The sequence below is a fragment of the Helianthus annuus genome, chromosome 16 (genome assembly GCF_002127325.2).
Source record: "Helianthus annuus cultivar XRQ/B chromosome 16, HanXRQr2.0-SUNRISE, whole genome shotgun sequence".
Taxonomy (NCBI): domain Eukaryota; kingdom Viridiplantae; phylum Streptophyta; class Magnoliopsida; order Asterales; family Asteraceae; genus Helianthus; species Helianthus annuus.
The window spans coordinates 59,932,590-59,954,482 of record NC_035448.2 but is presented as its reverse complement, the minus strand read 5'-3'; the positions used below and the strand labels follow the sequence as shown (position 1 = coordinate 59,954,482).

The 21,893-nt window shown below is 36.0% G+C and overlaps 1 protein-coding gene across 1 annotated transcript; it reads left to right on the top strand.

The window, feature by feature from the left end:
* The first annotated feature begins 2,590 nt into the window (after positions 1–2,590).
* On the top strand, positions 2,591–3,133 carry LOC110942689 (RING-H2 finger protein ATL67-like). The gene has a single exon (XM_022184461.1). It carries the CDS (start codon positions 2,591–2,593, stop codon positions 3,131–3,133), a length of 543 nt encoding a protein of 180 aa, XP_022040153.1.
* Positions 3,134–21,893: the final 18,760 nt, after the last annotated feature.

The window sequence follows — 21,893 nt, the reverse complement described above, 5'->3', positions numbered from 1 at the left end:
TGGGTATGTATTAATGACTTTAATAACTAGTTTCTTATGTAAAAAGTGAATTTTCTTTACCATTTCTTCATGATGTCATTGATTTGCTAATTCGTGTCTTTACGGTCTATATAAAGCACGTTAACTACTTGGAAGGGGGTTAGAAGGGTGGTTTGGTAAAGTTCTTGTCTCGTTCAGTGTATAGATCCTGCGAGGACTTGGTTCAAGCTTACTAGGACCTCCTTCAATGCCCAAAGGTATTGGATGGCGGGGGTGCGAATAGCTTGAACCCCTCATATGTAAACTACTATTAAAGCATTAAACCGGCTTCTTGGGATCGTATCCTTGCTGACTCAAACCACTTAGCCAAGGTAACGTTACCTTCAAAAGAGGGGCCTACCACTTTTCGATTAATAACTTATTTAATTATCTTTCAATATTCCGACACTTTGGGATTGTATCTCTGCTGGCTCAAACCACTGGGTTGAGGGTAACGGCACTTCAAAAGAGGGGCCTACTACTATAACTAAGATAATCTCTTAAAAAGACTGAAAGTGCAAAAATCATCAAAGGGTACATTAAAAATGAGTTGGATCCAAGTGATTCTAATTTGTCTATTTGGTTTTCATTTTTTTTATCTTTTACTTTTTAGATTTTTTTTTCATGTTTAAAAACTCTTTAAAAAAATTTTAGATCGATTAGACGTTGACGATAAACCGGTATTAAAAGCTCTTCTGTCCTTGAACGACCTCAGTATCTTACCAACACTATACTACGCTCGCGATGGGTGCACTTCCCATACTGTGTGTTTAGTGTTAGTACAATATCGTGTTTTATAAATTTAAAACTTGACTACTGCGAAAAACAAGCTTAAAACATTAATAAAATCATATCACGCTTAAGAACAAGTTAAAACCCTAAAAAACACACACTTGTAAGGAAAGATGACCCAAAAGCTTAAATTGTGTGTGAAACGTGAAATACGTATAAGCAAATCCTAGATGCATCGGCGACAGTGATATATCACCGAAATGTGGGATGTGCACCAGTGACAGAGACACCAATGATAAATGCATCATAAAGTCTATATATGTGTTGGCAACAAACAAAAGGTATATACAATCATCTAGAAGCCTGGAAACACTGAGAATATCACTAGGGCTGTCATAAGCATCTTTAGGCTGGAGGGTGTGGGATTGAGCCCCTAGGGGCTTTATCAGGACATATAAGGGACACGTAGGATCCACGTCAGCCAGGGGGCTTTATCACGCCCCCCTTTAACTTGCAGGGTGTGGGATGGAGCCCCCTATTAAACAGAATTTAAAAAAAAAGATTTCATTGGATTAAATCAAGTGGACCCCACCTGAACATCTCATTCTTAGCGTTAACATGATGGAGCCCCCTCCCATAGCGCCCCCTTGTTGAATCGGTGGGTGTGGGTGTATGGCGCCTAGTGGCGCTGTAGGTGATGGGGTGGCACGATAGAGCCCCCACAATCTCCGACCTTAATAAAACTAACAAAACCACAAATTTTCAGTTCTTGAATTCAGCAATCTTTAATCGTTAGAATTTTCCACCTCCTCTATAGGTATACAATGGTCTTTTCAGACCCAACAACACCAATCATGAAAATGCTTTTATAATTTAATATTGATTCCATTTAATATTTAAGAAGTCAAATTATTTAATAATTCGATTTCTTATATTTATGTGTTTTATAAATAACTAACTACAAACTAACATAAACTAGTGGATTCTTGCGCTTTGCATTAGTTCGGTTTGTTATAGTATATCGGCAATTGGTATAGAAATCGAAAGAGATATACCCAAAAGGATATCGATATGTGTTTATATCTATCGCAAACCATAAAAACGAACTCGGTTTGTCACGACTCCGTTAGCATACCGGCACTTGCTATAACCTATGGTACCAAAAAACACTCATTGCAAATACAACTTGTTTTTTCATGAATTTTATAAGTCATGTTAAGAAAACTATAAAAATGAACATGTACCGGTACCATTGTTATTTAGACGACATCGCTTCAGTTTGTCACCATAACAAAAATCAACTATATTTGACCAGTTCAAATTAAACTTTATACTATATTATAATATAAATTTTTAGAAAGTAATAAAGTAAATAAACAAATTTGTTTGATTAACACAAAAAATAATTTACTTACAACACATTATGCCAAATGTAATAGGGTTTTTTTAACAAATGAAGAAGTTCGTTTATAAAGCTTACAATTCTTTTATATAAAATCGGATAAAAAAGATTGATCCCTAGAATTATCTAAAAAAATAATTAATAGAATTAATGTCACTGACGAGAATGGTTATAAAATGTGAAATTTATTTGTTGATTTGTCAAAATATCCTTTTTTTAGACCAAAACCATGAGTGCCAAAACCCTAACTTTATCTATATATAATTTGATATATCCGTATGTGAGGAAGAGATTATTGAAAAAAACAATTAAACTATAAAACATTGAGATAACGAACCGCCATACGCTTCTACTTATAAGTAAGTTATAACAAAATAATACTCCAAACCATAATCCCACCCCAGCAGCCTCCCTATTTGAACCCGTGTACGTACAATCATGTCTTGTTCGTACGCTGTCGTAGACCGAGTATCAAGGACTTTCGTAATCGTAAATGCAACAACTGCTGATCACGTGGATGTATTACTTGAGTTGAAGCCGGACTCATCGGTAACGGTCCATAATTACAATATTGAAGACATTATTAACAGGGTGTTGTACGATGATGGAACTCCTTATAGAATATTGAGAATGGCATTCACAGCTATCAACGGGTCTGTAGTGAGTGCTAGATTATTTAATGGAACCGAAACTCTTGAACACAGTGATCTAACAGCAATGGATATGGCAAGCCTTATATTGCGTTGTGAGTTTTATTATAAAGATAAGTCGAAGTTTATAGAAGACGCGGTGAAAGTAAGTAGATTGGGTAAAGAGAAAGGATGTGAAGAGATTTGTGCAATTTGTCATTATGAATACCAAGCGGAAGATATGATCGGAACAATAGAATGCAAACATAGTTTTCATCCGCAATGTATCAAGGAGTGGTTGAGGAGGAAGGAAAACTGTCCGATTTGCAGGGCTCATGCTGTGGCTATATGAAGGCTTATACCTGTTGCTTCATGAACATTAGGTTAAATTGTATTCAGTGGTGAATCTTTGTACTTATGATTTTTCTTATTTGTACTTGTTGTCATTGTTTCATGTAGACTTATGATGTTTCAAAGCATTTATACTTTGGTTGTAGCATATAGATCTGACGTTAATGACTGATTTTAAAGACCTGTTTGTTTGATGTTGATGAAGAACATGTGTTCATGTAATGTCTCTAAATGAGAAAAAAAAAGTTTGAAGTACTGAAAATTAGGTGTCCAATTTGTTGTTTATATCACAACTGTATTCATTTTGCAAGTTGCCTTACATGTTGAAATTATAGACAATATACTAACAATCCTTTGATTGGTGTACACATTTTGATTGATTTTTCCCAAAGTACCCATAACAACAAACTTGATCCATCTACTTTTTCCTCTAACAATAATCCATTCTAAACCACTCCAAACCTTCCCCTCATCCCCTATTTTTCATTTTATTTAAACTACTAGGTTAAAACCTCGTGTATTACACGGGTTAATTAAATATAATTTAATATATTAAAAACCCCGTATATTTCACAAGTTGAATAAACTAATTTTATACACCAAATAATAATTATAAAAAGTTTTATTTCTAAAACCCCATGTATTACACGGGTTGAATATATGTAATTTTGTATAGTAAATAACAAAAGAAGTTATATCTTTAAAAAGACTCGTGCATTACACGTGTTGAATAAATCTAATTTTATACACCAGGTAAGATAATAAAAAAAGTTATGTCTTTAAAAAACTAAAGGATATACTCGATACACGATAGATAGAGTGATTGCGAGGATACTTCTTGAATTTTTTTATATTTATATATGTCATTACACTTTCTCAAAACTAAATTAATAACTACAAGAACAGGACACCTTTAGCGGCGACGGGTGTCGCCGGTATTGACCACTTTTGTCGCCGGTATTGACTTTTAGCGGCGACATGTCGCCGGTAAAACGTCGTTGGTATTGCTCGGACGCTATTGACCGGCTGTCGCCGGTAAAGACTATTGTCGCCGGTGTTAATCCTACACCTTTAGCGGCGACAACCGTCGTCGCTAAAAGTGTCGCCGGTATTAACCTTCGTCGGTAAAGGTTGAAAGGCAATAGCGGCGACACGTGTCGCCGATAAAAGTCTGTTTTTTTTAATACAGCAGCTGTATATACAGCTGCCCAGCCAGTTTTACGGCCGAAAAAACAAAACCTGCCTATTTTCAAACAACGCAAGCATACGCCATGAACATAATCAACAGATACTAAAGGTAATATAATTAAAAACTACTTTAAGTCGTACATTATATCCTACAACGTTTAATTAAATCTAAATCATACATTAAAAACAAGTCACTCATCGTTATCGTTGGGTTCATCGTCGGATTCATTATCGAATAAGTTGTCAGAATCGTAGTCTTTTGACTTTCCTTTTCCTTTTCCTTGTGAAGCAAGATAGTTGTTAAGTTGGTTCAAAAATGACGGGGTTTGGAACAAGCTGTTAACGAAATCCTACAATAATAGAAAGCAAAACGTATATTAGCATATTAATTAACGCTACCAACATATATTTAACAAGGAAACATGCGTTCGTTTGTCATTTTATAAATTGTGTAGTTTACCTCGGAAAAGGGTTCTTGCGTCCGAGATTGCGAAGACGACATGTTAGATGACGAGTGCGAGGACGTGTTGGAAGAAGGTTTAGGCCCCATCCCGCGGTACCATCCTCGCCGCTCACCCAACGCTTCCTGATACGGGGCAATTGGCGGACCCTCACCGCTCCATTCACTTGTGGCGTGTTGTATGTTCCGTTGTATTTTACGAAGATGATTAAATATATATGTGTATATATGTATATATATATATATATTTGTTATAGAAAATAATACTTAAAAGAAATACTTACGTAATTTTGTTCAGCAACCGGATCAACCCAATTCCCTTGATTGTCCGTGTGGGTTTTAGCATACGTAGGTACCCAATCCATATCCTGTTTAACATTAAACTTAGATTAGACATTAAATAAACAAAAGCTTACACACACGCACACATACATAAAACATTACATTTTTATAGGCGGTGCTACCGTACGACGATGTCCCCCCACGGTATGGGAATTGTTGTTTCTCGCGTACTAGTGTGTTGGCCTTGCTTCTTTTAATATATTTTTCTTCCCGGAAACCTTCGATGGTTCTCAACCAGTTATCATAGGGCATATCCGGGGGATGGAATGCCCTTGCACTCTCAAGATCATCGTAACCTCCCTTGCTGTTAAATAATTTTTTAGCATCGTACTTGCGGTCAGAGTACCGCTTCATAGGCACAGCCCTAATACCACCCGTCAAGTTTTTGGCCTCTATATCACGTTCCACTTCATCAAAATTGAATTTTTCCTACAAATTAAATAAAAAAGTTAAAATATCATATATAAATTAGATTTGCATGTGCTTAAATATTTGATAAAATTTTATGCATATAAGTTATTTACCCGTAAGTGGTTCATGAGGGCATCCTTGTAATGTTGTTCAATGTTATCCCATCCAATTTTATCGAACGAGATAGACCGCCACATATACAGGCCGGCCTCCCGTGAAAACATATCTCTTGTTTTACCAACAGGGGTATACGTCACCTACCTGTCAAACGTAAGCGATACAGGCCCCCCCCCGCTTTTACCAGACGCCTTAGTTTCTCGTTTTTTGCTTTCCCCCTAACCCTCTTCGGGGGAACCGCTGCAATTAAAACAAAAATAATTAGTAACAATATTTATAATATAAAAAATATAAGGACTACAAAATAATTTAGTAAAAGACTTACCGTCTGTCTCGTGTGTGCCACAAAATCCACCAGGAGGAAGCGGTGGATCACCAGCGCCGTCACCCCCATGTCCCCAGGGGGCCACATCAGCCATCAGATAAGCGAATTTCAACAATACAAAAAATATAATCCCTATAAAGTTACAAATGTTACAGCATGTATATCTAATAGAAATTAAGGGAAAGTACAACAAGTGTAACTCAAATTCAAATAAATATTTCAAACAAGTGTTTATCAATTACAAATCAATATAAATTACAATAACTTTTCTTTTAGTCAGACTCCACATAATCGGGATCATCCTCATCATAATCAGCCTCGACCTCATCACAATCAGTCTCGACTTCAAACACTTCATCGACGGTGGTCGTTGGGGGATCAACTTCAATTGAAGGCTCACCCGCAGTAACATGAGAAGATCCAATTTAAAAGTATTGGGTCAAGTCAATGACAAGTGGACAGTCAGATGAAGAGTTGTTGTCGACAATGTCCCTATCTTCTAAGTGTTTGTCAACATTTTGAACCTTATTGACGCGGTCATCACTTAATGGTCGATCCCAAATTCTTCGATGATTAACATTTTCGACTACCCACCTATGTTTATTTTTTTGGTTTCGAGACATTTCTTGGATGAAGAACCCTTGTTTGGCTTGCGAAGCAAATATGAGTTGATCGTCTTTGTCCCATTCATATTCAGTGCTTATACTGGTGATATTATTGTCATGGTTTACACCCCTTTGAGTATCAAACCACTTGCACCGAAATAGGACAGTGGAATAATCATTTGTATAACGCAACTCAATAATTTCTTCTAATTGGCCATAAAATTTCACACCGTTCTCTCCAACCACTTCCACCACAGAGTTTTGCGTTGCGCATTTTGCATCACGTTCAAGTGTCTTAAACCTAACATTGTTGACTATGCAAGCAGTGTAAGTGTAAGCAGTCATTTTCGCACAAATTGAAAGAGCATAAAACTCCGGGTGGAATTCTGGAGAATTTTGTGTTTTCATCGAATGGACCTAACAAATATAGAGTAATAATGTTTGTTATATATGTATTACCTAGCAAGTATAGAGTAATGAGTGTTATATATGTATTATACCTTATGGAGAAACCATCCCGGAAATTTGGTTTTAAGATCATCATGGGGATGTGTATGTTTGAATTCACTACATTGATGACAAATATAAGAAAGGAATGAGAAATACCAATTAACAGATTATGAAATGTTAAAGATAGAAGCACTCACTTCATGTACTCCCTAACTTCTGCGCAGTTTTCGAGGACAAACCATTCCATCTTGCTTTTTTCGATGAATGATAGATATTTGTCCTTTCTTGCGCCAACATAACGACATTTGGACTCAAACACCCATAACTTTCTTTTTTCAACAACGACATCATCGTTTCTATCTGGGCGATTGAACTTAGTCTGAACATCTTTAAGGTACATTGAACAAAATGTTAGAGCTTCTTCAAACACATAACCTTCAGCTATACAACCTTCAGGCCTTGCCGGGTTTTTGACATAGTTCTTTAGTTTTTTCATGTACCTTTCAAATGGATACATCCATCTAAAAGCTACTGGACCTCCCGCAATTGCTTCATCAGGTAAATGCACAAGTAAATGAACCATAATGTCAAAAAACGCAGGTGGATAGACAATCTCTAACTTGCATAAGATGGTAACAATGTCATCCTTTGCTTTCTTCATATCATCCACCGATAGTGTTCTAGACCAAAGTTGCTTAAAGAACATACAAAGGTCTACTATTGGTGTAGATGTATCTTTAGTCAAAAGCCCTCTAACCCCAATCGGTATCAAACGTTGCATGAGGATATGACAGTCATGAGATTTCAACCCGGTAATGTTAGCATTGTTATCTGTCACCCTCTTACTGATATTAGATCCAAACCCATCTGGTAATTTAACATTTTTTATAAACTGACAAAAAAGTTTTCGATCATCGGACTTGAATGAGTACTTTGGGTGGGGACTTAAGAACTTGCCACCCGATTGTTTCAACCATTGTGACGGCCGAATGTTTAGTTTTTCCAAGTCGGACCGCACATTTGGCGTGTGTTTGCTCTTATCGTTCATTAGAAGAGTACCGAGCAAGCTGTCGCACACATTTTTCTCTATATGCATTACATCTAAGTTATGTTTCAGCTGCAGAGAAGACCAATACTCAAGGTCAAAAATATGCTTCTTTTGGACCAATTCAACTCGAAATCTGACCGGGTTATCCTCCCACCTCCAAAATCTGGATGGTTGCCTGGTAGACGATTAATTAAACGACCTAGTTGAGCTTCTATGTCAGCTGGGCTAAACTGTCTCGGAGGGTCTCGTGTCTCGGGTCTCCCGTTAAAGTCGAGACTTGTTCTCTAAGGATGGTTGGCATCTAAGAACCGGCAATGACCAACATAAGCACATTTACCAGTTACACGTATTGAAGGAGTGTCTTGGTTACAAGTTGGGCATGCCATGTAGCCTTGTCCGCTCCAACCTGATAGGCTACTACGGGCTGGAAAGTCATTTATGGTCCATAACAACGCCGCCTTCATTGTGAAGTATGTGTTTGTTGCTGCGTCTTTAGTACGTACACCTGTCTGCCACAATTGCTTAAGCTCATCCACTAACGGTCTAAGGAAAACGTCCATGTCTATCCCCGGTGATTTAGGGCCAGGAATCAACAAGGTCAACATGAATGTGGACTCTCGCATGCATAGCCAGGGAGGCAGATTATATGTGGTGAGTATAACCGGCCACGTGCTATGAGTCGAGGATCCACTACCGTTGTTAAAGGGATTAAAACTGTCAGCTGCAAGCCCTAAGCGAACATTTCGTGGCTCCATCGCGAAGTTTGGGTACTTTTTATCAAAGTCTTGCCATGCAGATCCATCAACTGGATGACGCATAGTCCCATCTTCTGATCGTCCGGTACTATGCCATATCATATCTTTCGCTGTGTGCCTTGAACAATACAAACGTCGTAGTCTAGGCGTCAAAGGAAAGTATCGTAACATCTTACGAGCCACCTTCGTGCCTTTTGTGTCTTTATCGACCCACCGACTCTCATTACAAACGGGACAATTTTGCAAGGACTCGTTTTCTTTCCAAAAGAGAGCACAATCATTTGCCTTCTGGCATTGACTCTCGCAATAACGAGAGGAGTCGATCTACTCCTTCATTTTGAAAATGGTACGTATCATTTATATTCAAAAGCTTTGCTAAAAAGTCGATAGAAGAAAACTTGGTACAACCAGGATATAATTATGTTTCAACTTCCTTTACCAGGTCTTCAAAATCATCAACAACACCGCTACTATCTCCATTCGAGTTCTCTTGGTTAAGGTATGTATCTTCTTCCATACGCTCCCCCCTAATGTCTTCAATAACGTTTACCATACCGTCTTGTGGCGCAACATCGTTTACTTCTGCAATTGGAGTCGTGTCCCTGTGATAGGTCCACTTCGTGTATTCCTTCCAAAAACTGTTAATACGCAAATGGTATTTCATTTCTGCCATAGTTTTTAAGCCGGAATTTTTACATTTGGTACACGGACATCTAACTTCATCGTGGTTTTTTATCACTCTTTCACACATCTCGATAAATGACTCGAGTCCTTGCTTGTAGTGAGGTGAATGACGTAGGGAATCAATCCAACTATTATCGATAGGCATTATGCAACTGAAAGAAAATCTAATTTAGGATTAACAAGACAAGGGTAGGCTGCTAAACCCACTTTTTGAACACTTTATCTCATATGTGAATGTGTATTACATGATTGTTTGTTTAAGAAAAATTCGACAGCATTTCCTCTTAGCTCCCAAGTATATATGTAATGATATATATACCCGAGGAGCAAAGAGAAAATGATGACCGAATCCTTCTTAAACAAACAATCATGTAATACACATTCACATCCTAAATGAGATAAAGTATTCAAAAAGCAGTCCCAAGATAAACGGGGACAACCCGAAATTAATTTCTAAATCAATTTCGGGCGGGTATTTCTAAGCTCGTTATGTTTAAAATGCTTAATTCAAACACAGGCACACTTTTTTAAGCTTGTTATGTTCTTAATGATTTTTTTAAATTTTGGGCGGAACGTTATGTTTTAAATCATGATTTCAATTTCGATTGGGTGTTTTCTTAGCTCGTTATGTTTGAAATGATGAATTCAATATCAGGCACGGTTTTTTAAATATGTAATGTTCTTCATTTTGTTAGCTCCTTTTTTTTATAAATGTTTTCAAACCTAAACACAAACATACTAATTTATACGTACTTACATACACATTTGCATATTTTATACAAACATACACATTTTCACCAATTACAAACATTTACATGCACAATTGTTCATCATTTATAAACACCTACATACTAACATACACCTACATACATACATTCATAAACTTACATACACACATACATGCTTACATACACCAAAATACACAAATCAATAGATTTTCATATACACATTTTTATCAAATACAACTACATTATACATTTGGCATACTAACATACACCTACATACATACATTACTTCATAGACTAACCGTATTCGAGATGCTTACATACACCTAAACTTTAAAAAAAAAAAAAAATTATACATTTACATACCTAAACCAAATCAATAGATTTTCATTACTTCTAAACTTAAAAAAATCAATAGATACACCTACATACATACACAAATCAATAGATTTTCATTACTTCTAAACTAAAAAAAAAAAAAAAAAACTAACCGTATTCGAGATGCTTACATACACCTAAACCAAAAATTATACATTTACATACCTAAACCAAAAATTATAGAATTTCTAAACTTTAAAAAAAAAAAAAAAAACTAACCGTATTTTTCAAGTTTCAAGGAGATGAAGACCGAGGAGACGAAGTGGTGCCGGATTCGAGATGGTGGTGACCGGATATTTCTTCCACAAACACAAAAATACACAAAAAGAGCAAAAATTAAAGCCTATAACATGTATATAACAAATGTAGAGAAGAAATCTAACAAAAACAAAGTGAAACTAACCGATTTGGACGATTTTCGCGAGTTAGCAGCGGTGTTCGGAGGTTTTTTTGGGGGGAAGGTGAAAGAGGAAGGAGAAGTTGGCGCTGTATAGGGGTTTGGTTCGTTCAACCATTAGCGGCGACAGGTTGTCGCCGGTATTGCCAGTTGTCGCCAGTAAAGACTTTAATGAGGTTGACCAGAGGTTGACCAGGGATAAGATTTGTGCGGCTAGGGATTAAAGTTCTGACATTTACTTTTAGCGGAGACTAGCTGTCGCCGCTATTACCCTGTCCATGTCGCCGGTAATGAGTTATTAATCCCCAACCGTCAGATCATGCTTTTGATCAACGGATGGGGTTTGGTTTGAGATCCTGTGACGCGGATCGACCAATAGCGGTGACATTTGACCTGTCGCCGCTAAAGGTGTCGCCGCTAAAGGTGCCCTGTTCTTGTAGTACACAATGTTTATGTTAACATGGGACTATGGTATTAATTTTTTTTCATAGTTTATGGGTAATATTCACGTGTATGATGATAAAATTACACAATGATCTATGTTAGAATATTATATTTGTTTATATTATTTTAACAAAATATTAGATAATAATAATAATAATAATAATAATAATAACAATAATAATAATAATAATAATAATAATAATAATAATAATAATAATAATAATAATAATATCGAAGGATTGCTAAACGGTGATTTGAAATTTATGATTATACTATGTTTCTATTAATTGAATAACATAATATTAGATTTCAAGGATAAATAATTAAATCTGATGAAAATTTCAAAATATTATTATCTCTTATACGAATTGTTTTTATGAAGTTAAGATATGAGTGTAAGATTAATAATTAAATTTATATTAAATTCGGTTGTATAATTATCTTTTAATTAAATTAATTATTGATAATTAGGTAGAATAGATAGGTGAGAAAACTAAAAAATAAATGCTCCAATAAGTGACATGTGTCCCATAAATAGTTTCTTTTATTATATAGTATATATATCTATCTACTGTAGCTAGTAGGAAACCCACACGATGCGGCGGGAATCATTCGGTAGCGGTTTGCTTTATTACGGTATTGGTATGGTACCGACGCCCAATGTAACAAAACAAACCAAATTGCATGAAAAAGTTTAAATCACATGAATATGGTGTCGGATGGGTAGAAAGTTATTTTGCAGTCGTTGCAAGTAACCTTTTCAGTGATTAACATTATAATGAGCGAACAAGTAAGCTTTCCATTTCGCAAGGTCACAACGAGCAAGGTAAAAATGACCATGCGTTGGTAAAAATGAATCTTAGAGGTGGTTGTGCTGACCCAAATACTTACAAATGGGTCTATTTAAGTTGTACTTTATCCTAAAGGGGTCGAATGTAAAAATATTAGGCATTAGCGAACGTGAACATGTCAAATGAGTTGAGTGTCATTTTTTATTCTCTTTTGCTGTCTAATTATTTTATGGAAAAAGATTATAAACAATATACCATCAACAACATCATGAGAAGTGAGAGATGTTTGCACTATAGCTTAATCAAAAGTGAAGTTGATCTTCAGCAGTATTCTCTTCTACACCATGAACTTTAGCTCTTCCCAAAAAATATATAAGCCATGATGATTTGAAGCTCTTTACATATAAAATAATCGGCTTAATCCCAGGTTCAAACATTGCCCTATAACTTTCATACCAAGCCTCCTTGCTGCTACACTTATATCCTAAGAAATGAAGTCGAGTATTTTTCTGATTAACACAATTGATGGTAAATTTGTAAGTATATCAATAAACATATATTAGTCATTAGTAATTAAAAAGAGTCAAAGACTTTATCACTAACTTACTTACTTATCACGGCCTAAAACAGATAGAAAATGAGTAAAAGGTCCTCCCCAATGTCCTCACTTTCTTAAAAAAATGTCATTGTTGTCTCCACTACCACAGTAACTGTGACAACTGGCAAATATAATGGTAATTCCGTACAACCTAAACACTTGATTTAACGTTTAATTTCTCTCACTACGATTTAATTATTACATGATTAGGTCGTACAAAGTCTAGCAATCAGAGGACAATGTTTAAATATGCTAAACAATATTAACACAATCGTCACGTCGCGAGAAAACTGCAAACTGTGTCCTAATATGTTGGCAAAATGCTGAAAACACTATTCACCGGATCACACTATTCATGCCAGCAAGTTCCGAAAACTGTCGGAACGAGCGACGAAGGGCATGAACGCACTTGGTAGATGAAATACAAATGAAAATCCCTAACTAGGGACCCAAATCACTAAAACACCTCAACTTTCCGGTAAACGCTTATAAATGCACTTTGTCCGTTCTGCGCCAAAATATATAACCGAAATAAAATGTCCGCAACACTAGAATCTGACGTTTTAGTGTTTGTAAGACTTATAACTAATGATATACACCCTAAATAAGCTTCAGAATATCATATCAACGAGATACCCTAAAGATAAGCTTCCGACGATATGCCGTAACTTGCACAACTTCGTCGTTTTTGCGTCAACGAACTAGTTAGCGATATTTTCGCCACCCAAACACCTAAACTAACATCTTAGTGAACTAGTTAACCACATTTTGACGTCAAAAAGATTGTCAGAACCTTAATGGTACAAGAACTTGTCTAAATCTCTAAATCCCTAAACCTTTACATAACCTTACAACTTTCTTTTATTATGTAAACTTTTTATAAAAAAAAAAATATATAAAATCCTACACCCCTCATTCGTTCATATGGTGGACCCCACAAGACACCAACCTACATCATGATCTATGGATAAGCAAGTATGGTATTGTAGATTTTTGTTGAACTTGCAAGTTTATAATCTATTCACAACATCATCACCTTACCTTTTCACTTATCATTCATTAAAAATTTTCAGCCAAAACACCTCCTTTCCTCTCCTCCTATCTCGGCAGCCCTAACCCCCCTAAACCCTCATCTTTTGATCCACAAAAATCACCATTTTAATCTCTAAAAACTCATTTCAAGATCATCTATGGAAGATGTAAGCATCGAGGACACTTAGGGCTATTTTTGGAGCGTAATCACTTCTTAATCATCATCTTAATTACGGCACTTGCAAAGTTGTAAGCCACTATCTTACCATTTCTAAGCTTGTTATTATGTGTAGATCATGAAAGTACTAGTTGATCATTTTGAAAATCAAGAAAAATTAAACTTAAAACCATAAACAAAACATAACAACTTACTAATCATGAAGTATTATGTGATTATTATGTGTTTTAGGGTTAAGTAAGTTGTATGATCTTGTTCGTTTTGTTCAAAGTAAGTTGTTTAACCTAGGATTTATGATAATCATGTTGTATGTTTAGTGTAGTAAACTCGATTAGTGATGATCTTGTTAGATTAGTCTTAAAATGTGATTTAAACACTTAGAGGTTTAAATCAAGAAAGATCATCACCCTTAAATCCATGAGCATTTATATATAAGTTTTTTTTAAACTTGAAAGATTAAAGATTTAATGGACTAAACTTGATTATTAAAGACTAATAAGTGTGATTTTTAAATAAAACAAGTGATTTACTAAATGGTTATGAAAACTACACTTAAGAAGTTTTGAATTTCAAAGCATAAATGTCTTGAAATTTTTAAGAAATTTAATATATATATATAAGAGCTCATGAATTAAGGAAATAAGTGGTAGAATTTGTTTACTTGAAAGTGGTATTTTAGTGAGGTTAATAGGTTGATGATGTTGGTAAATTGAAAATGGTTTTAAACGCGTTTTAAAAACGTGGGAAAACTCCATAGTTTAGGGAATACTGTGGCGAAATTTTTAAAAATCTTAATCATGATTAAAAAGAGATTAACAGGGTGATTAGCATGGTTAATCACGATTAGTGACCTTAATAATGATTAGCAACCTTAATCGTGATTAGACAAACCCTAATGACAAGGGTTAAGTCATAACCATCCCAGAGTTTATTTAAACACTAAAAGTTATTTTTATTAAATAAAGGGGTAAAATTTTATGAGTAACAATCAATATAATTTTTGAGAAAATTATATATATATATATACTTCAAATACACTACTTGGTGTATAATATGTGTATACTTATGTGTATGTATTAGTACACGGAATACATACTAAAATAATACATACAATACTTACAAAAATATACACTTACACTACGACCGAAACCTCACAAATATTCGCAAATATAACAACGATCGCGAACCTTCACGCATACTCAAAATGCACACTTATGTGATACCATAACTCAAGGCTCGAACATCGGACGACGGACATCGGACGACACTTTATGCTTCATCGGCGAAACGGACAACTTCGATTCAAAAACTATATGTGTGAACCGAACATTATGACAAGTCTAAAAATAAAATAATTTTTAGACACATCATATATATATTAACGGCAACGAAAGACCGAAAAGTTTAACAATGATCGTCGTAGTATACGGTGTGGCGAGGCATCATCATTATGGGTTGGTTATGGGCTTATGTCGGCACATACTTCATGGTTTTGCAAGACCATGATTTGACTTTCATTATTTTCATTAACTACGCATACTAATTTTTTATCAAATGATTTGTGTCATTTAAACCTATGAACTCCTCACCGACATTATGTTGACGTTTTAAGCATGGTTTTTTCAGGTAAGTGAAGTTGCATGCATCATGGATGATACCTTTTATGGGATTTGTGTCGTATATTGCATCGTACATAAAATATATTTGATAAATTCTAGGAATTTTATAAACAATATAACTTTTGATCATGTGTTTCAAAACTTGATGTATCATATTTAGTTATTTAAACCACGTATAATGTTATGGTTTGTAAACTTTAAAACTTTGGTATCAATGAAGCTTAATCATATTAGTTATTTGCTTATCGGATGCTTGAAAACCTTTCGTGGTCACACTTTGCGTTTCCGTCTGTTGGACCGTGTGCGTGACCCTAAACAGTCAGTAAAGGTAGTTCATCATCGTTTACAGAGGCGGAATCAAAGTAAACAAAGTCAAACAGCTTTATCCTTTCAATTTCCTTTCTATTAATTCTTTCTGAGTAAATTTTGACAGCAATTCGACACCTATAGCATGACCTGATTCCGCTCCAGAAGTTTTAAATGAAACCGAACAGCACCTATTTATACTAGTTGTGATTCCGCTTGAAACTGCATGACCAGTTCAAGCGGAATACCGATGTTCACTCAAGCGGAATCCCTAGATTGCTGTTTGGAGCAGAATCACAATGAAATCCTGATTTCGCTTGAAATGACACAAATGTCATTTCAAGCGGAATTACAACATTAAATCCACTTTTCTATTTCCAAACTCCAATCTAACCTATCTAGACCTAAGACTCGATTAAGACGTAGTCAGCAGACATTCAGTGCACCAACACTGTCTTCGGCGGGGTGTGTCACATTGGTATCAGAGCCTTGATTATAGCAAACTAAGTTTTTTATAGTGTTGAACATGTGTAATACAAATTTATTTTTTTATTTTGGAATATTGGATTTTAATAACCCCAACTGTTCGTCATTGGCCGCCAACATTCCCAACTTCAAAAATAACCACTGGCAGTCCCAACTATTGACATATTGGCCACCAATGGACCCTGACTAACTGAACCCTACCGCTGTTAGTCTCCGGTCGCTGGAAAACCGTTTTTTCCAGAAAAAGGTTTCTAAAGGTACGATCTATGGTTACAAAGAGGTTTGGGATGAAAATGTTGAGTTTTCGGCCAAAAAGTTGAGTTTTCCGGCGAAAAGAAGTTTTCCGACGAAAAAGGAGTTTTCCGACGACTTTAATGATTAGGGCTTTTATTAGAAAAAGGTTCCCAAAGGTCCATAATAAGGTTACAAATAGGTTCGGGACGAAAATGTTGAGTTTTCCGACCAAAAGTGAGTTTTCCGACCAAAAAACGTTTTTCTGGCGACCGGAGACTAACGGTGTTAGGGTTCTGTTAGTCAGGGTCCATTGGTGGCCAATATGTTAGAAGTTAGGACTGCCAGTGGTTATTTTAAGAGTAAATTACAAGTTTTGTCCTTTATGTTTGTCCTAAATTTCAGGCGTTGTCCTTTACCTTTAAAATTGATGACTTTTGTACTTAATGTTCTAAAATCTTGCACGTTATGTCCTTTAGGCCAAACTCAGTTAGATTATTTTAGTTAAATCAGATTACATAAGGGTATTTTAGTCTTTTTACCTATTTATTTAATATTATTTTAAAAACAAAAACAAAATCAGCAATACCATTAAACCATCGATTCTCTGTCTCTTTCCTTCACCCACCACCTCCATCAACACACCACCACCACAACCACCTTCACCCACCACCGCCACAACTCCTTTCTCTTTACCAGACTAGCACCACCGTCTCTACCAGACTACCACCACCATCACCGTCTCTACCATCCCCACCCCCACTGGAACCCTAACCCCAACCCCAACCTGCAACAACCCAAATCAGCAATCAACACCATTAAACCCACCACCCCCACTGAAACCCTAACCCCAAGAACCTGCAAACCACCATTGTGATAGTCGATCGACTGTGGTAAGGTCACCGATTGATGGAAGAGCACACCGTCACCACAAACACCGCCACCGCATTCTTCCCCTCTTTTGACTCCAACCACCGTATACCCCCTCTCACCACCGCCGGAGTCAACCAATTTCTCACCGGACCGCCACTCAACCACCGCAACTGTTCAGGCAATATCAAATCCGATGAGTTAACAAGATCTATACTCTTCTACACCTCGAGCAGATGAATGCACGGAAGAATTTCGACTACAAGGCTCCAATTGCGTCCACTTCGTCAGAAGACTGTTGTGTATGGTCATCAGCTCTTCAAGGTTTAGGTACTCAATTAGTTGATATGGTTAGGGTTTGTTCTGGTGATGTTGTTAGGGAGAATGAACAGCATGAGGAAGAATTGAATGAAAATGTTGAAAATCGATGTGATGATGATATAGTTAGGGTTTGTTCTGATAATGTTGTTAGAGAGAATGAGTTGCAGAGTTCTTTTTTTTATTTATGCATCTTGTTTTATCATTTACCTAATGGTCCTTTAATATAAGTTGTTTTACAGGATAGTCCCTGGGAAGTTGAAATGACAATAATACCCTCATGTGCCTTGCACATGATCAAATTTAACCAAAAAATCTAACTAAGTTTGACCTAAAGGACATAACGTGCAAGATTTTAGAACATTAAGTACAAAAGTCATCAATTTTAAAGGTAAAGGACAGGGCCTGAAATTTAGGACAAACATAAAGGACAAAACTTGTAATTTACTCTTATTTTAAAGTTGGGGACTGTTGGCAGACAACGACGAATAGTTAGAATTATTAAAATCCAATATTCCTTTTATTTTTAATTTTAAGTGTTTTTTTTTTTTTTTTGTATTTTAGAAATGCTAGATTTATAGCCAGAAAATGTTAAAAAATGTAGTTGGTGTGTTTTCTAAGCTTTTTTTAAGAGTTCAAGTTGTCGCAATAAAAGGAGTTTTCTCTTGAAGTCTTCCCACACATAAGGATTTATAACTATGAACAACATATTGAAGTATGTATTTGCTGTTATGTTATAGATTTATAAGCTATGTACACATAATAGATAAGCTAAATGACTCCAGAGTTTATGTACAAATATCACAAGATATAATGATGGTTGGATGTGAAAGAAAATTAGCTAAATCATAGGTAAACCGAACAAATCGAAATCAAAAAAATACATATCCAATATCCAATATGAAAACCCAATTCCCGATTCGGTCCAAGAAATACGAATGGGGAATTCAGGTTCGGTTATATGGGTTACGGATACGATGCGCTTTTTTGGTTTTTTCACACCCCTAGCAGGTAAGGTCACAAATTTTTTAGTACCCAATTTCATGTTTTTCGGGTCGGGTTTCATACCCGGTTTTTTTATGCACCTCTACCTAGAGGAGTGATGCGAACCCATCTGAGCTAAACAAGGTTTAACATAACGCCTAAAGCTACAAACGAGTCAAGTTTTCATCAAGTTATTTCGGCTCAAGCTCGAAATCTAATCATTTAAGTCGAGCTTTAATTCAACAAGCTTGAAACAAATGAGGTCGAGAGTGCAAGGACTCAACCTAAACTCTTATTCTTATCAAGCTTTTCAAGTCTTATGAACTGATCTCGTAGTGATCGGAGCCAAGTTCGAGCCTAGATCATGAAAACTTATCAAGCAATCAAGTCAGGTTTAAGAGTAGCTAAGATGCTCAAGCTCAAGTAAACCCCTTGCAGCCTATTCATATGGAACCATTAGAACACGTACACATGGGTCTGTTGCAGCCTATACATGGTTGTAAAAGTCGCTAGGCGCTCCCTAGTCGGTCGACCGGGGAGTTGAGAGTACTCGGCCTAGGCGGAGAGTACACGGGGAGTACTCGGAGATACCAAATTATAAAGAAATTAGTTTTCGGAAATTAAATATATGTCAAATAACACAAATTTACTTATATTTATAAAAAAATACATGAAATTGATGTTCATTTTTTTAATATGATAGGCATAGAAATTACGTTTTATTTTATTTTAAGTCAAACTCGGGTACTAGATCTGATTTTGGCCAATGTTGTTCACATTTTATCAATTCCGAGTAATTAGTCGGAGTTGAAGAAAGTCGCCTCGGCATCTTACCTTGTAGCGACTACTCGGGGAATACTCGGCCTTGGAGACCTTGTTTTACAACCATGAGCCTATACATACAGAACCATATAATCTAAAACAATCAGTTAATTCTGAAAGTAGAAAAAATTGTTTAACCGAAATGCAGGTGGTTAACAAATAGCTGAAACTGACAAAACCTAAACATGACATGCTTTTACTTGTATGCTTCTATCTTGATGGATGGATGGATGGATATGTATGCATCATATATGAGCTCATTTGTAACTTTAACCCCCAAGGCCAAAAATTTGTACTTTATAACTTCATTCAGACTGTTGAATCATATCTGTTATTGTTATCAATGTATATGAATGTACTGCGGTCACTTGTGCTGCAAGGATTAGTCGCTTCTCACCCTTTTGTAAAATAGCACATACGCAGCATTTGTCTTTACTTCATCTTCATTAATAGGTGATATATGATTGTCATCAAAGTTGTACCATCGGTTTTCATCAATAAGCTGCATGTCACAAGTCATATCATTCATCAGAAAGAAGAAAAGAAACGTATATATCAATAGTATTATTATTATTAAGCTGCATGCCACTCCCCATGCTGCCATAGTGATTGGTTAAGGCATAAATGTTAGTGCATTTAATGTCTATCGCCTTCGTCAATATAGTGTTATATCTAGTCAAAAGGCAAGGTGGCAATCTTGTAATTAATGAAAAGTTTCATTAAAAGCCTTGGCCTATAAATAGGGAGTGATAGTGTTAGTTTAAAGACTTTTTGGCTCATTTGTGATTTTGGTGATTCAAGTCTAGGGAGAGAAAGTCTAGAGAGAGAACGTGATTTTTGTATCTTACACGTCGTATCTTGCAATAAAATCACGGTTCTAGTACGTTATTGTGTGTTCGGTCACGCACGTTCACGGATTCCGCACGTCGAACGTTCGTTACGCAATCGAACGGTGTCAAAACCGGTCCTACAAGTGGTATCAGAGCTAGGAGCTCGATTGCACGATCAAACACATTGATTCGTACCAGATTTCAGCAATTTCAGATCCGATTTCATCTATTTCTTCATTTTTTTCATATTTTTCACGTTTTTTACTGAAAAATGTCAAATTGAACGGGTTTTTACGGTCCGAATCGGCTGAATTTTTGATATATTGTGCGAAAATACCTGATCTATAACCCTACCAAGTTTCAGATCCAAACTCCTAGCCGTTTAGGAGAAATCGAAGTTTTTCGGTTCGTTTTTGCGTCAAAATTCAGGTTCGCTCGTATGAACATTGATAGGTCCGCTTATTATGACATGTATGGTCCGCTTTTGTGAACAACAATAGGTCCGCTCATAGTAACAATTCAGGTCCGCTCATACGGTCATTTCACAGGTTCGCTTATGTGGTAGAGGAGGTTCGCTCATTGGATTCGTTTATTTGACATCAACAGGGTTTGCTTATTCGGTCCAGTAAAATCAAAGTGTCTGCCACGTTTAATAATTGGTCCAATAATATTCAATAATATTCGGTTAATATTCGGTTCATTAAGATAATCTTGTCGGCCATCATAATCGAATTTAATGAGTAGTTGAGTGTTGTCAGCCACCTCCATTTTAAGGTCCAATCAAAAGAATTGAGTGCATGTGAGTTTGATGTCGGTTGTGACTTATCAAGGTCTTGTGACTTCATTAGTTCTTGGTCCAATCAGCGCTCATTGACGGCCCATGTGTATTTGTTTGTCGGCTTAATGGAAGGAGAGGCCAAATCATAAGTTGAATTGAACAAGTGTTGTCGGACACTAAATAAACGGACCAATCAGTTTTTTTTTAAATTAAAGTTGACAGCTGCATATGATCTAGTCACAGTTTTCGGCCCAATCACATTAGAGATGACCATGTGAATTTGTAAAATATATTTTGAATGGTGGTGATTCATAGATGTATGTGATCTTGTGGCCCAATCAGTTTCAGATATAATAAATGTTGACTGATACATGTGACAAATCTTAGCAGCTCAATCAGTTGTTGGTTAAGTGATTTTAGTCGGCCCTATCATATTATAACAACTCACTTTTGTGGCCCAATTATTGATTCAGAATTAACATTGTTTGTGTGAGCCCACGTGAGTTTTATATGCGGCCCAATGAGAGTTAACTAGTCATAAGTATTGTCGGTTAACTAAGGTCAAGTTGGTGATATCTTTTTGAGTGTT

What these genes read in the sequence shown, in the direction of transcription:
- LOC110942689 (XM_022184461.1), top strand. Translation starts at nt 2,591, where the DNA reads ATGTCTTGTTCGTACGCTGTCGTAGACCGAGTATCAAGGACTTTCGTA.